The 18251-nt window shown below is 30.8% G+C and overlaps 1 protein-coding gene across 2 annotated transcripts; it reads right to left on the minus strand.

The window, feature by feature from the left end:
* Positions 1-988: 988 nt before the first annotated feature.
* Positions 989-17919, minus strand: LOC130451762 (double-stranded RNA-binding protein Staufen homolog 2-like). Of its 2 annotated transcripts, none has more exons than XM_056790989.1 (10): positions 17442-17919; positions 17272-17336; positions 16754-17008; positions 14798-14994; positions 8933-9218; positions 7420-7604; positions 6789-7202; positions 6247-6570; positions 5255-5520; positions 989-4952 (listed from the first exon to the last, which is right to left on the minus strand). In XM_056790989.1, exons 1-10 carry the CDS (start codon positions 17495-17497, stop codon positions 4895-4897), a joined length of 2106 nt encoding a protein of 701 aa, XP_056646967.1. In that variant the 5' UTR covers positions 17498-17919; the 3' UTR covers positions 989-4894. The 2 variants fall into 2 exon arrangements, with proteins under 2 accessions (XP_056646967.1, XP_056646966.1); XM_056790988.1 differs by having other exon boundaries at positions 14663-14994; positions 17442-17818.
* Positions 17920-18251: the final 332 nt, after the last annotated feature.

An 18251-nucleotide genomic window follows, 5' to 3' on the forward strand; every position in this document is an offset into this window, starting at 1 on the left:
TTTTCCTAAAAAAACAATAAAATATTACTGTAGGTGACCAAGGGGTCGTTAAGGAGCCAGTAAAAAAAACAGCTCGATGTTTCCATACAGTTTTATGAAATCATATAAAATGTGGATAAATATTTACAATAATCCGAAATAAAAATCTGAATATCAAGAAAGTATTAAAAGGAGATAATAATAATTTGAAGACATTGCCCTTATCTTTATTTTTTGTCGTACTCAACTACATGTTAGAAACAAGTATGTGCCTGAAGGAGTCGCGTGGTAATGATAATAAACCGACACGTGTATTTCTAAGTCGAAAAATTGTGTTGGTATCTAGATATTGTAGCAATAACCAGCTTTATTTTTATTTCTTGGGTATTAATGGGTTAAAAATATTTCTTTAGATCTTATCAATGTTTCCACTTTTGAGACACTGTTTTTTGTAGATTTTACAATCTTGAGAAAATTCTGTAAAAATGCAGTTATATTATTCTTGTGATGTTGGGATGGTAGACTCAATGCTCATGTTTTTCAAGTTAAACTGGCGCAAAATGCACTTAAAGCTAAACAAATCAAGTGGCATTTTGATACAATCTGCAGTCACCAGTTTACAAAAAATAATGGAGATAAATTTTTATAAATGCAAGATTACAAAGCCGCTGCCTAGCAGCAAGAAGATATAGTGTTTCCTTTTCACACCAGATCATCAAAGGAAGTATCTTCAGTTTTCCCCAAGAACGCAGAAACTGGGAAAAACGTCAATTTTATTTATTGAGTAAACATATTATTTTCTGTAGAACGGCATATCATACTTTGTAACACACTCAGTTGGAGGATTTAATTATGCAAAGTATGATATGGAAAGTCTATTTCCTTTTTACGCTAAACAAGATTTTGATGGTAACAAGTGCAATGTGATAATAGGATCATTTATTTTAGGAATAGTACCTGAAACAACACTTAAAATTTGACAAGGAACATTTTTATGAGGATTATTTTGAAGAGAAAACTCAATTTTTTTATTTGTGTAGAATGTTTATTGATTTCAAATTCTTTTTGGAGGCAATTTCATAACGCAAACATTCAAGTTAATAAATTAATAAATCAAGTATTCATCATATTACACAATTCAATTACCATCTCATAATAAGTTTGTTTACATTTAATACACTATAAACAAAATCAAAGCCCCTGGAATACTGAAATCAATCTCCAAAAAAGTGTATTGATCAGCAGATCAGAATTGCATCGCATCTAGAGAGAACAACTAACTTTATCTCATTCACTGACAATATATAAATATACATGCATTTTGTCAGAAAATGGTTAGCAAATACTAGCTTTAAAAACGATATAACATAATAATAATATTGATTAATATTAGGGTCCGAAATCATTGTAACAATTATAACATGTATTCAACATTATTCTATGTTACTCACAATGTGGACACTTCAAAGTATTTCATATATATTATTATTTGTTAAAATATCTACATGAAATATTGGAATAAGATACAACTAAGAGTGTTATTTAACCATTTCTGAGTATTTTCTATTTTTACTTGTTCAATCCTAAATATAAAAAGTCTAGAAATTAGTAAAATATCATATTTTAATCAAATCAGTTAGTGGTCTAATGTCAAATAAAAATCATAATGTGCCTCAATATTGACATAATATATTTCGTCACACTTATTCTATTAGACCTTTGATCTCATCAAACCCTTATACTTAATTCAAGTATATTCTATGAAACTAATCAATCCATTATGGAACTTGAATAGTGCTGAAAGCATTCTCAAGAATTTGAAATATTTAATTCTTGACCAAATCTTAAATAAAAAAGCATGATCCACAATCCGTGCAGAAACAAAAAGATACTTTAGTTTCATTAACACAGACATACATATATCCACAAGCAAAACACAATTCTTTGTCTTTATATAAAAAGCTTTAGCGTAAAATCAATTCCAAACCATCAAAAGGAAGTTTGAGAGAACTTCTCCAAACCACCTAGAGTTCAAAAAGTCTAATGTTACCCTAGACATACCAGAAAAACACTTTAACTAACATTACTCAGCATTCTTAAGATCACCATTATTGTTCGAAGACATAGGTGAACTAAACAAGTACTAAACTTGTATCATGTCTTAGAGTAGATAACAAAAGCTATCGAAAAAATATATAAAAATTTAGTGCATTATTCAGCTCATAACCCTTTGTTGTAAATGTAGGCTAACCCATTAAGGCCTAGTGTTTCCAAATAGCCACAGTAAATATATAATTTTACAGCGCGAATTTCAAAATAGCTTGGATCAGGAAAGTATTGGATAGATGGCAGCTTATATATTTACTTGGATGTGTATAACGTCTTGTCTACTCCTCGTGGCCGTGCCGATAAAAATGGATATACGGTTCGAATCTAGTTCTCTTACTAATGAATAATCGGGGGATGAAGATTACAATGATTGTAACATAGATAGGCTTCCCGGTCACCAATTAGCAGCTGGTGCGGAATTGGTCCTACTGAAGAATATATAACCAACGATATCAATACTAAAGGAAAACCATATATCACAGAAGCGGATCAAACTGAAATCTTCAAAAACAGCACTATTTTCAGTTTCAGCTACTGTAGAAAAAAATTACCGTTGGACTGTTGGCGACCTTCAACCTACGTCTAAATCCTTGCCCGAACCAGACTACAACCAATATTATGTCTCCTGTTGTTCGATGAGGATGTTTTCAAACATTTTCATCAGAGACACGAGATTACGCACTTTTTAAAAACTAAGCTGATCCAAACAACACAGTTGATGAACTGAAATGCTTTATTGGACTTCTTGTTCTTAGTGGGTATAACATTCTCCCCGGAAAAGGTAGTTATTGTTGATATGCACAATATAAATCGACTTTGTACAATTTATACAATATACGAGTAACAACGCAGTTGATAAAAACGATAAGCTTTTTAAATTACGGCCATACGCTGAATCAAAGGTTTCTTAAAAAATTTGTCCCCATCAAAACCTAAACTATAATGAATCAATAATCAAATATTTTGGCAGTTATCCAAGTAAGCAATGCATCCGTGGTAAAACTATCAGGTTTGGTTTTAAAATTTGGTGAATCAATGCTACATCTGGATATCTTGTTAGCCGTGATATGTACCATGGTAAAAATAAAATCTGCAGTTCTGAAGACAAGCAGTTTTTTGGTAAATGTACACCCCCATTTGTTTCAATGTTAACAGAAATATCAAAGGAGAAACACTTGCCGTACAACTTCTTCTTTGATAACCTTTTTACAAACTTCAATCTGCTAGTCTACCTAACAAAAAAATCATGAGTAAATAATATAAAAGAGGAGCGCACGAATGTACGCTAGAGCGAAAGAAAGGAGTTTTCTTAAGTAGATGGCTAGACAACAACGTTGTTACCATAGCGAGCATCTGTTTTGGTACCCATCCCTCCTCGATAATAAAACGGCACGCAAAAACTGAAGAAAAAATCATACATATCAATAGACCACATGTAATCGGCGAATATAATAAAGGTATGGGGAGTATCGATTTGATGGACGAGAATATCAATTGATACAGAGTATTGTGCATATTCACCAGGTTAATCGACGTTTCCATTCCAAATGCCTGGTTACTTCACAGAAATAGTGGAAGAACAATGACTTAATTGGAATTTGAACGCGAATTAGTGCAAGTATATTTAACTAGGTATGGAACTTCCCATAAATCTGCCGGAAGACCTAGTACTTCAATAAATAGCATTACACTTAACAGGGTAAGCAATGACATCAGAGACTCGACCACTTTCTGATAAGTGTACCAGATAAAGAAAAAAGAAATAATGTGCAGATGAAGGATGCTGCTCTGTAATGAGGACAATGTGTAAAAAGTGAAACGTAGAACTTTGTATAGAATGCAATCCTATTTTTCATACGAAAAGCTAATTTTTTCTTTTTTACTAAAATTATTGGGATTCTGTACTTATTTTTGTCTAATGTTGCCATTTGGCAACACGTGTTTTTTTTTAAATGAACGTTCATATAGAAAAAAAATTTACTTTTTGTATTAGTTTAGTAATATGTTGAAAAACTAGTTGAAGTTGAAAAAAATTATTTGGGCTCTTATGGGTTATTATGAAAAAACAAAATTATGCAACTAATGAACTATTGAATCTTTGAAGCTGTACGAATATATGTTTTTTAAATAAACTCGGCCAGCAAGTTTCACTCTAATAAATAGAGTATCAGATATAATTTCACAATCATTTTGCTTTTTATTCACCTCAAACGTAGTTACATTACTAAAATGAATAAAAAAAAATTCAATACAAACCAGAGTTTCGTGAAAATATACTAGATTAAACAAATTGAAAGAATTTGTTACAGCTTCATCAGATTCTGTTTGTACAGTTGTATACGAAGTCCAATCTTTATATTTTATACATTAACATTGATCTACATTTGATGATTAAAATACTTAGAAATGTTTAAGAAACACTATAAACATTCGAACCCTAAATGTGTATATTTGAATACACGAATTTTGTAAACCAATTCTGAACTACTGTCTCCCAAATTCATTTTCAGCCCACGAAAACGAAAATGGGTAGCACCAACTCGAAACATACGGTGCTTAAGCAATAACCAGAATTATACATAAATACATGAAATCATTTCATATAACATCATATTTGAATGAAATCACATGAAATAAGAAAATAAATAATTCGTAGTTATTTGAATATGAAGTATGCTAATTTTTACATGGCCACATGGAACTCATGTATAAATGTTCTGTACCAATGACTGAAAAAAGCTATCAACAAGGGAGATGCAATTCTAAAAGGGGGGGCCATTGGTACAGTTTACGTTGAGTTCAAAGTTTACTTCTTCACGCCGTTTTGGTGCACCGGCCCTTTGTTGGACACCACTGGGGGAGCACTGTAAACGAATAAATTTTCAAGATTTATCAAACATATTGTACATTTTCAAATTAAACTACATTACACAAGTCTAGAAATGAGACGAAAAAATATTTCCAATCGAAACTTTATTACAATTACAAGATTATATACAAAAATTCCAAAACTATCGATAAATTATAATAGCGATGGTTGACTAATAAAACTAAAATTATTCACGCCTTAATTTAATAAATGAAAATAATTTATTTATCATATTTAACCAGAAGACAATGTGCTACTTCCTGGTTTATTGAAAAATTTTCCTATATTATAATTTACCTATCATTCCCAGCGGGTCCACCAGAAACGTCTTTAGGTGCGATGTCGAGACCCAATTCAGAAAGTACCTTCAGAGCCTCTAAAGCAGCTTTTTCATGTGAAGTTTCAGTTGTTGGACCTTCTCCATGGCATACTTGAGGTGGATTAGTGCTCAGAGAAACCAAAGTCAAAAACATCTCATGATTAGCTTTTGGAAAATCTGAGAACTGAACTTGAATATTCATCAACTGAGCTAAGTAAAGCAGCTTATCCTTCGAACGTACACCCTGTAAAAAATTTGTTAACAACATTTAGTTCAGCGATACTAACATATTGGAGGCCTTTTATTAAGACTAATCTACAGAGACTGACGAAGTTCCTACGAGAAAAAAAAATTTAATCACTGTAAATGTTTCACAATATTCCTGTTTCTTCTTGAGATGGTAATGCATATTATAAACGTTTTTTCTATAATATCCGGCAACATGCACATGTAACAAATTTAGAGCGCAGTGTTTTGACCTAGTTATGTAATCATCAGTGCTATGTAGATGAATTCTTCTTCATATTAAAGCTGAATCGAAAATGGCATAAATTCCATTTTTTGAACCCAAAACTGTTGAATGTTTAATAACGAACTGCTAATTTCTGTTAAAATGAAACATACAGGTAAAATAGAAATGTAAACAAATAATCTCACCGTTAGTAAAATGAAAGGTTTGGAGCGTTATATAGGAATCACCTGGTCAATAAATCAGAACATTGTCAACCTGCTTTCACAAAAGGCACAACGACTCTGAGTTCTCTTGTTAATTGAATTGCAAAAAAAGGTAACAGGAAAAAGGGAATTGGAGTCATTCATTCTCTAAAAGTAAAAAAATTAAGTTCAAATTAACTGAGTTTTGGTGAGTGTCTGGTTGAACTGTAATTATCTGAATATATGTGGTTTTTGTTAAAAACTGATTTTCTAGTATGAGATTGACCCCCATATTCAACAAAACGATACAACTTACTTGAATTATATTAGATGGAGATTTTATTTGAGGTTGTTGAGATTGTATAGGCTTCTCCATATTATCTTTTTGTTTTTGGAATCCAGCTTGTTCTGTCACCAATAGAACCCCCGGCACCAACTGTCTACCGCCACTGCCACCAATAGATTGGGTTGGTTGAACTTCTGGAACTTCCTCAACAAAAGTTACCTTACGATTTTTATCCATGCTTGAATGCATATTTGTAACGTCATCTTTATCTTTAATCATGGGTTTGTTTGTATTTGTGGTGTTGTTGTAACCAAGTTCCATAAGAAGAGCTTCTGCAGCATTGCGTTTAGCAACCTGTACAGAATTAGATACTTAATGCTAAATTATTTCAATGTAAATTACAAGAAAACCGTTCAAAGCACAATGAGGTCAGATTAAGAAAATCATTATCATAAAAAATAAAAAGCATCAAAGTTCTCCCAAATATTTTTCACAAGTATAGCATTATAAATACTTAAAAAACAATTCAAGAAAATCTAATGATAAAATTTACCACATAATGGATTCGTTACCTTCTTGTTGGGACCAACTCCAGTGCATGAGTGTCCATTGACAGAAGCTTCAATAACAAACTCTCTGCGCCTTGGAGTTCCACGTTCTTCTAATACTGTGTAAACAGGTTCTCGTTCTTTATTGGCTTGTTGAATTTGAATCAAACGAGATATAGGGTTTATTTCTTCAACAACTTCAGTAGATTTGTCTGTATTTACTTTAATCAAGTTGCGAGTCTTCTTTTTGTTTGTAACTCGTTTTCTCTTTAATTGCGCAATATTGATAACGTTGGGCAAGGGAGGAAGTTTTGATAGCTCTTCCAACATTTTCTCAGCAGCACGTTTCTTTGATATTTTCTTCCCGTTGCCCTCGCCTTCTGCTACGAAGGTGCCTACGCGACACTGCGTAATGAATACCTTCATATGTGGGGGTCCCTACAAAATGTTGACTCTTTTAGAGCAATATAAACAGTATCATATTAATAAAACAAAAAATGTCTTCGAACAACATAACCATATCTAGAAAAAAGAATATATTATACAGGGTTTCCTAACCAGATTTGGACACGAGTGTAATATCGTGGTTTCAGGTAATTCTATAAATATGTTAGAAGATTAGAAAATAAAAATAAATATAAAAATATCAGCTCACCTTCTCGCTCAAAACTTCAAAAAGAACATTTAAGTTTCTTTTCAAAGCAATTTCGTAGACAAGTGAAATTGGGGATTTCAGATCAGAATTGATGTCACTTACAGCACTGCCTTGTTGAACTGATTCATTAGAGATTTGTTGGGTAGAATCAGGAGACATTGTACCCTCACTTTGTTCTTGATCACCTACATGAATTCAAACTGTAAAATGTTATATAACTTTTAAATAAAACAGTTTTTGTATCTCATCTGTATCCTAGGAGTATGACAGCTGTTTCGTATGTTTGTACTAGTGAAATATAAGGTGTTATGAACTCAAAAATGTTGATCAAACCTTTGTAAACAACCATAAATAGGTAATAATTGCAGTTAATTTGGGAAATAAACACAAGCTATAATTAAAAATATACTTTGGCCAAAGATAGATAAGGGTATGTAACACATCACTCAATAAGTTGTGTGACTAACTAAGAAAAACACATTTTTTGCCAAAAATCGATTTTATTCATCTATTTCAAGAACAATACTATCATTCTAACGCATCTTGTAACTACTCGACGCCGTGCTTGTAGGATTTGTCTTGCCTCAAAATAGACTTCACGTTTCAGCAATTGCTTCTTCATTTGAGCTAAATTTGAACAATACTCCACACGCATCCCAAAATACTAAAGCCATAACCTTCCCAGCTGATTGTTGTGCCTTCGGATGCTTAGGACGTGGTTCACAGGCTGCAGTCCACTCAGATGATGATCACTTTGATCCCGGAGTGAAGTGATGGATCCATGTTTCATCCATTGTCACATATTGATGAAAAAAATGTGATTTAATACGTGCCCTGAATATCAACACGTTGTTGTTTTTGAACGACTGTGAGTAAAAGCGGCACCCACTTTGAAAAAAGCTTTCTCATGGTCAAATGTTCATGCATTGTCTTCTGATATCTTTACGGCCTCAACTATCTCACAATTAGAAATAACCAATTTGTGAACTTTTTTTTGTTTTCTGGAATAACCACCCCAATTGAACGACGAGAACGTTCATTACCATCGGTATCTGTATGAACGCGATTGCAGAGCTTGTACAGTATTTTTTTCATCAAGAAGTAATGATAAATTGACACACGAAATCGCTTTGAATCCATTATTTTGAAAATAACAAAAATAGCTTCACTTAAATGGCTGTCAGTTTTTTTGACTGATCTAAATATCATGAAATTTTACACATAGTCTATTGAAAGTTAGTACTTCATAAACGTCATATGAATGTGATAATGGCAGCGCCACCTGTGTGTCAATCACACAATTTATTGAATGATGTAATATGTCTAAAAAATGTCTCGGCACACAGTTGATCTGGGTGAATAGGTTAATAAATTTGCAGTAGTCAGGCCATGGAATTATAAGGATGAAAAATATTTGAGAAAGTCTGACAATTACTACATAAATTGTTATAACAGATCCAACAGAACGATGACTTTTCAACTGAATCCCCATAGGCAATTTCCTAATATTTACCTAGTTGTTTGATGTGCTCGATAGCTTTAGAAGCGGCATCGTGTCTTGCAGCTTGAACAGTATATCCTTGTCCAGGATATTCTCGTTCTCCAACTCTCAAGCGAACCGTAAATGGATCTCCTGGGTTATGAGGTGCTCCGGGTCTAAACTGCCCATAATAACGATTATCATGGTACGGATAATGACCTCTAATATTACGACGAGCATCATAGCCATAACGTTGAGGTTGTGTTTGGGCGTTGTATAAGTTATGACGAGGATAGTAGCCAGGCTGACTTAAGTATCCCTAAGAAAAAATAGGACTGGTGCAAACTAAAGATATGCAAATGATGTATAAATGTGGGTTAGTAATGATACGAAAAGTAACGAATTTTTATACACATCCTATCTTGCTTCTAAACTTAAAGGGCTAAATGATATTAAGCACAATCATCCAAATAATTTTTTGAAGCTGTAACATAGTTTATTAACTGATTGCTAGAATACACAAAATTTATTTCTATAAGCATTGTGTTTTTGTATAATATTGCCACTAATTATGTTTTGTAAAAATGTGGCAACAAGGTTGGAAATATGCTTATATGTATTTTGTTATTTTTCTGACAAAAACTTTCTAAACTGACTTCAAACTATAATTTTTCGGTAGGAAGTCTGTTGAAACAAATTATAAGTGAGAGGGGTTTCATTAAAGAACCTTAAATCTTGATATGTCCTGTCAAATTTTGATAAGCAATGCAAACAAGTCATTATCAACTTAATAACAGAACAATTAGTTGTTTAGTGGTTTTAATTACCCTGAATAGTAAATTTCAAATCGTTGCTCAATGTCTATAGAACCTTAATATTCGTAAGCATATAATTATGAATGTAATAGCACAAGATATTACAAAGAATCAAACCAATCAATCAAATTATATAACTAAGTTAATAAACCTTGGGTAGAACATGAAATTTGAATATAAAACATATTTTAGTGCACAATATTTGAAGTTATCAATGAAAAACCATATTTTAAACTAATATAATCAGAAAAATGAAATTGCAAACAGCTGAATTATGGTAATTATTATAATAGTCAATCAATTATTTGTATCACCATGTATTCTAAATTTTGATAGAAGAAAAGACATTTTCTTGTACATAATTGACAATATTTTGCCTTGTAAAATGCCAGCAGTTATTTTATAATTACACCAAAATTTTTTTCAAATTTTGGCGAACACCACAAGTCATACTGAAGCCATTCAGACTGTTTGAAAAACTGTTTGCAAAATTCATATATTTAAGATGCCTACTACTGATTTTCTCTCCACTATTATCCATATTTTGCTTCCTTTTTTCTTGTTATGAAAAGGGACCGTCTACAATAGTTATAAATTAATTTATTCACATATCACTATATAAATATGTTAAGTTGCTTTGAAAATGAAATGTGTAAAATAAAAAAATAGAAATAAGACATTTATTTTTATTTATGAGAACTGAATCTTTCAGATATTATGAAAAGGTATTATCGAAATAATAAAAAATTTTTAAATAAATGCAAAATAGTTAATAAATACAACCATGATTTTTTAAAAATAATTTGGAATATCTAATGGTTTCATAATATATAAAAGTTCCACTTTTCTACATCTCACTTGCTCAGTTGCCCCTCACTATGAACCAGATCTCAACTGTAAGTAAATACTAGGTGTCCCACATACATGCGTACAGTACAGGGTGTCCCAAATTTTTACCCCTTCCCCCCACTCGTAACTTCAAAGTTCATAATTTTTTTTATTATTTTTTTAAAATTTAATTGATAAGATTTCAATTTGTTCGAACTCCTTTCAAAATTAACACTTGTAAATAGGATTTTTTCAACTGTTGAATTGCCACAATATTTACTTCCATATTTTTATATTTTGAATAAAAAATATTTTAAAAATTGTGCTTACAATTTTGTTTAAAGATAATCACAGAATTTACATATTACAATTTTGTCATTTCGAAATTAGCCTAGAGAATTCACCACCCACCTAGCAATGTTTATTGTGACAGTTAAACCGAGAACAATGATCAAGATTGTTCTAAACGAAAATTCCAGACACACATTTGATGGTTTCATTTGTTCGCGAGTGTTAGAGTGATGTAACCTCTTATACCCCATATTAAATCTATTGGTCAACTTTTTTTCAGACTTCCTGCGTTTCTTGGCGTTAACAACTCCTCTAGTAGTGGATTTGGATGGGTTTCTATAGTTTTGTGGTATTGATGACTTTTTATACAGTGGGCACTCACAGATCCACCTGAATGGTTTGATTTGTCACATACAAGGGAGAATCTATTAGTTGATGGAGTATTGATTTCATCTCATTATTTTCAATCCTCCATTTTTGTAATAGGTTAAGATGAGCCTGGATAGTAGTATGGGGAAAAAGTTCTTTTAATTTTGTATAGCAGCCCTTGATGTCACACTCTGTCAAAAGCCTGTCCGATATGAAGGAAAACAGCAAAGCAGTATTCTTTGTTTTCCAGTGCTTTATTTATTTTCTGCGTGAGTCGGTGGACTTGTTGCACTGTAGAATGTTTTTGTTGGAATCCAAATTGATGGCAGGGGATCCATTCCTGTGGAGGTAGGTCTGAAGTTATTCTATGTAGGAGTAATTTGTCAAGGAGTTTGACATTGTAGGTAGAAGGTTTATTGGATGGTAAGATGACACATTGGTTGGGTCTTTGCCTGGTTTACCAACCAATATGATTTGTGCAGCATTGTAAATGGATTTCGGATTTAGTAATTTTATTTTATTGTGTACTTCTTTTGGAGTCATTGCTTTTATAGGGCGTATTGTGTTTATTAGATTGCTAATTTTGGCTCTACTTCTTGGTCTATTTCGTGACTTAGTGGCTGAAATGATCTGCATATAAATCTGCTTTTCCTTTGTTGCTTCTAATCCACTGTTTATGTTCGTTTTTTCGTACAGGTGGGGCTGTTATGTTTTTTTAAAATTTTTTTATTGACTTCCAAATAAAATTATCCTTTCTTGTTAATTTAGACACGTATTCCTCAAATTATATATTATTTATTTGAGTTTTTTCTTATATTTATGACTCGATTGAGATTTTTTTTATGCTTCTATATGTTCTTTGTTTCAAGTCTCTTCCGTTTTAAAATTAGTCTTTAATAATATTTGAAAGACAGATAAAAATTGACGTTTCGACTTATTTCAGACTCTGAAGTTTTTTTACCTGTCTCTTTCCTGCTATTAGTCTTTTTATTTTGAGTGGGACATCTTTCTTTTTTCTGTTTCGTGTAGCAGTTTGGGCTGCTAGTTGAAGTTGTGAGTTAAATAGTTCTGTTGCCCTTTCGATATCTCCTGGTTCCTTAAGCCTTATCTATCTTCAGTTTCACAAATGAAAAGTGAAGAAGCGGAAAATACATAAAACAGTTAAGACCATTAAATACTAAACAGAGGTGTGAAGGCTGTTTCAACTTCTATCTAGTGATTAAGAAAACAACCACACGCTGAACGTACACGTAATGATAGTTATCATTTCTTAACAATCAGCAAGTAGTATCTTCATCTATATTCTAAAAAAAATTTGCGCAGCCTGTACAATAAACAATAAATATTCATCACGAAAATATCTCTGTTCAAATATAAAGTATTATAATACAAAAATTGAGCCTTTTACTGATTTTGTATGAATTAAGGTTAAACTAAATTTTCACCCAAATTAAACTGGGACACCCGGTACAATCAAATATAATTTTTTTTTTAATTTAACTGATAAGAAACTGAAATTTACTGAACTGTTACTTTCAACCAAAGTTAAGCCACTTTCACCATTTGCATATATTAAATCAATTTCAAATTATGTTAATTCTGACAACTCATAAGTAACAAAACAGCTTGATCCTCCTAATTTTCCAAAACAAAATGCGTTTTTCCAAATTTTTTATTGATTACAGTAGCTGAGCAATTTTAAACAATCATCTAATTTTCATGTAAACATTGAAATAACAATTTTTACTTTGTATACTTGAAAATTATATAAATCTTCATCTTTCAAATTTAGTTAGGTACATCAAATAGTTTCTGGTGGTCTATTTATATTATTTTATCTATATTATCTCTATATAATTTTTAAAATATATTTCTTCTCTACTACACTGAACTTTGGGACTAAAAGAAGCTTAAACCAAATGTTTTAACGTTGCTACAATCTGTAAGGCTTTTCTATCTTTTTTTTTATATATGACAAATTTGAAAATCTCTAATCTCAGATTGATGGTAATTCTATTTTTATAGGACTCTAGTTCAGTGATGGTTTTTGTATTGTAGGCACTAAGAAGTTAATAAAAAAATCTAGATAAACAATGTTTTATGCGACATCACTCAGCATTTTAATGAACTTCAAGGGCGTGGACTAATTGTTTTAATGACGTTTGATAATATTAAAATATTTATGATTTGATCTTCATATCTTCACCAAAGATTTGGAAACGAAAGTCATGAAATATTTTCCTCAAATACAAAAACATTTTCAAAACATAGTAGTTTATGAAAACACGGTTGATATTCAAGAAAATGCAATAAAAATATTTAATGATTACACAGGTCATAAAATAAACATTTCAGGAGAAATTCAATCAATTTAAAAAATGCAAAATATATTCAATTTTATTTTATATCCACACAAAATAGAATTTGAAACAATGGAGTTAATTTTATATGGCTAGGTATCAATCATTTAGATATGGAATTGAATTTCGAAACAGCATAAATAAAACAAAATTTTAAAACTTGATTTTGGAAGTATAAGAGAAAATGTCTGAAACATATGGGATTCATTACCAAATAATTTTGTATCAATAAAGAAACTTGTTGAGTCCACAAATTCGTGTGAAAATTTGTTTCTATCAATGAACTTTGTGAAATATTCAATCAGAAATAGACTTGATACTGAAAACTAACTGCGAAATGTGTTAAATTGATAAACTCAAAATATGAACCAAATATTCAAAATTTGTCTGAAAACAAACAGCAACAAATTTCCCATTACATACTTTATAATCAACTTCATTATTCATATATATACAAATACTTAGTGACCCACGAGCAAGATCTAAAAAAAATAATGACCCACTTTTCAAAAAGGTTCACCATCACTGCTCTAGTTAGTTACTGTATTATATATTTCAAAATTTATAATATAAAAATTATAAAATGAAATGAATTTCCTAATTTGAATAATTACTAGAACATCTGCCAATTTACTGTCCATCACACACTCTTATTGTGAAAATTTAGTTAAGAAAACCACAATCATCATCATATAATATATTTCATGACATTGCATAAAAAACCCAATCTATAATTACTTCTTGATGAGAAAAATTTTAAGGGAAAACAATGAAATTGAGAAAGGCCACTGTTAATAAGGAAATAGAATAATAACCATATTTCAACACATAAAGAAAGTTTGAATTAACTAGACACAATTCAAAGTAACTAGGTGTTTTCAAAGGTTCCACTTAGTCTACAACTCTCAAGTATATGTAGTTATATTGAAACTAAACTATCAAAACTTATTATTTAATCAAATTTAAAGCACATTGTCATAATAAAATGTGAGTGTGTGATAGAAATAAATGATACTTTAATTGACTTAAAAAATGCGAATTTAATGGTGAAAGTAACAGTTTTGTAATGATCTGTTGTTCAGGATTTCAGTTAATCTTACCTGATGTGGTGGGGCACCCCCATTTTCAACAACGTATACAGTGCGTTCCCCCCTCTTCATAGCAAGAGCATTGAGTTCAACAGTTGGAGTAACAACTCCCGGATTAGTTGGTCGATTTCCTGGACGATTTCTTACCGTTTTTGGTGGTGGATGCTTGAATTCAGTTTTAGCTAGAGCTTGAGCGGCAGCTGAATGCTGGGCTTTTTTGATACTGGGCCCCTCTGCTTCATATTCTTCATTACCGAGTTTCAAGGTAACTGTGAATATTTTCTTATGGGCAGGTCCTTGTTCCCCAGTGAGTCTATACTGGTGTTGAATTTTGTTGTATCTTGCTATAGGATCATCAAATTTTTATTTTTTTATGTACACTCAAATTTATAAATATAAGTGAATGAAGTTCATTATTTTAGTCTACGCTAGACATATAGAAAAGAAAAACAATACAGTAACTACTAAGAAGTTCAATGTCTCATAATAGTAGGTTAACGTAAATAAATCTGGTATTATCATTATAGTCAATTTACACAGAATATAATGACTAGAGTATGAGAAGGAGAGAATAATGACTCTGGATATTCGAAAAATATATATCTATTCTTGGGGAAATAAAAAATAAAAAATATTAAGACACTTTGGTGCCATTCACATGAAATGTATAAAGATAACATGAGAAGAAGGTTTTCATATCAATATATCCAAAAATCTTAGAAACAACCAATTTATGATACCTTCTAAAAACCTTTTAAAATAATATTGATATATTTCAAAACAATATATTATTCATTTAAAGGATAAACATATACAAAAACTGATCACCTACATTTAGTTTTCTGTTATACAAAAATCACTATATGTAGAAAAGCAGTCCAAAATTCTCAATATTCACTTAATTCCCCGTTGGCACATCACAAGTGAGACAAAATACGGAAAACTGTGCATGTGGTCAAAAGCGAAGAAACTGCCTGCATCAAGTTTACTGTTAGACGTAGACAAGACTAGATCAACTCTAAATATTTGTTACTGCACCCACAACCAGTTCTTTGATCTTGTATATAAATTAAATAATAAATAACAAAATTAACAGTTTAAAAGAAATTGCATAAATATTATGATAAATCAAATATTCACCCTAGTTTTGGATATGTTTCATTTCAAGACAAATAAGTGAATATTGTAAATGAATTAAACTCAAAGTTTCCTAAAAATAAATACAATAATTTGTACTTTTCCATTTTTAAATTTGAAATAAATAACTCCACACAATAATATATTTCTCATGTAGATATTAATATCATGTACCAATTATTTTACTAATTATGCTGATGAATTTTGGCAGATTATTTATTACTGTAATAAATATAAATGTAATCAATAGGCTCGGAATAGATGAATTTCAAAGATGCACTCAAATAATTAGAATAAGCAAAATTATCAACAATTCATTGGAACAATGCAAATATACTAAAAGTATTAGAGCATTATCAAGTCAATATTATAATTCATCGTCTAATATGTTATAGGTATATATGCAATTCAATAAAATAGCATTATTATTATTATAGGTGCTCAAAATGTATTAGAACAAAAGCAAAAGTCCAGAAACATTCTGAACATAAAAGGGGAGACTAAACATTTTCTTTTCAATACTTTCATCACATTGCAATTTTCAAGAAATTTTGGCCAAAAATCAATTCCCCTATACTTGAATACATTGAGTGAATATTGAAATAATATCACAGCTAGTTGGTAAAGAAAGGAAAAACAAAAACTGTATGATATACCAAGAGAATATATGCTTACTGCTCAATCTATTATAACAATGAAATTAATATAGCAATTCCCACCAGTACATCATTTAAATTACTTATCTCTATTTCTAATTGACAGGGTTGGCTCTAGTTCCCAAGAATAAAATAAGTTATGAGATAATATATCGTACCATTAATGATCACAATAATTTTATACCTATATATTCAAAATTTTCTTTAAAATTATGTATTTTTATTAATGTTAAAAACTCCCATTTCACAGCTATTGATAAACATATCATAAAAATTACGAACTGAAAATTTCTTAATATTATCAACTTACCTAATTCATTTACCAAACACATTGGTGTTTTTTCTTTTATGTTTGCCAAAGTAGAGTTGGGCGTAGACAAAGTATTAGTGTTTGAACAGTTCTGATGTTCTGTACTGTGTTGATCTACTTCTGTCGGTTGGCCAGTGTTTTCATAGTGATAGACTTGCTGTTGCATACTTGCCTTAGGTTGTTGTGGTTGCTGGGGAATGGATGTTGTCGTTATCAAAGTTGGTCCAGGCCCAGGAGGCATAGAAACCAAAACACCTTAAAAACAATTTTTATTTACAATATATAAAAGAAAATATGTTATAAATAATTTTCTTATAAACTATTTAAAATGTGAAATCTGCATCTCTAAATGAAATTTAAAGGTGACAGTCACCACAGTTTGGTTAGACTAATACTAGATTGTTGTAAGTCATAATTGAAGTGGATATAGGTATAGGATATATGATCATATACTTTTAGTATGAATATATGACAAAAATAATTTGATAGATCAAGATTTCTAGCAATCGCCTACTTACCAGTAGCTGGCATACTCATGAGCATTCTTTGATTGGGTGGTGGCCCCATTTGTTGCATCCCCATTCTAAAACAATAACAATAAATACCTGCATTATACTGATAATCGAATATAGAGACAACTGATTTTTTAGTATACCTGTATAAATCATGTGGATAGTAATACACTCACCTGGCATTCCTTTGCATTCCATTTTGGGATATATGATGATGTTCTTGCAACATCATTCAATTTGAGAAATAATCAAAAGTAGGAAATTAGAAATACCTATAGTTGACAATTCACCTCAATAGGGAGGAGATCAACAAGACCAAGACCGGTATAACTTATTCCAAAAATTATCTGTATATGTCTATACTAAATCCTTTTCAATTATGATTATCCGTTAAGATCAATCTAAATTTATTTTAAAACACCACTACTAAATCTTTAACAAACGTTGGCAAACAATAAAGAAAAATCAGTAACTAACATGCGGCCATGTTAGAATAATCGCAAATGGTGGAAGTTATTCTAAAATGTACCTAATGAACAACCTACTTTTGACGCGTGTGCGCACTGTCAACCAGTTACAAAACTTCATTTTTTAAATAATTTATAATTAAAAAAAATGTATGGTTATGAAAAAAGTGGATTTTTATTTTTACTTTCCTTTTTATAATTAAATTCGTATTTCAGTTTGACTTGTATCTACTACTAATATTCGTGAAAAAATTATTCTTAATCAAAGACATCTCATGTCTTTACCTGACATTTTATGAATATCTCAAAATTATGTAATATTATGTTAATCATTTTAAATATGTGTAATTAAGTAGTACGATAGAAATCGTTTTACGTTGGTAAATCAAAATCAGCCAGTATGAACAAATGAGGACTAAAAATGGCCGGCTTCCTTTGTACATATACCAATGAAATAAAGCTTAAATTTAGACAATAAATAAAAGAAAAAACGTAACACAGATAGATTACAACTATAAA

The sequence above is a fragment of the Diorhabda sublineata genome, chromosome X (assembly GCF_026230105.1).
Source record: "Diorhabda sublineata isolate icDioSubl1.1 chromosome X, icDioSubl1.1, whole genome shotgun sequence".
Lineage (NCBI taxonomy): Eukaryota > Metazoa > Arthropoda > Insecta > Coleoptera > Chrysomelidae > Diorhabda > Diorhabda sublineata.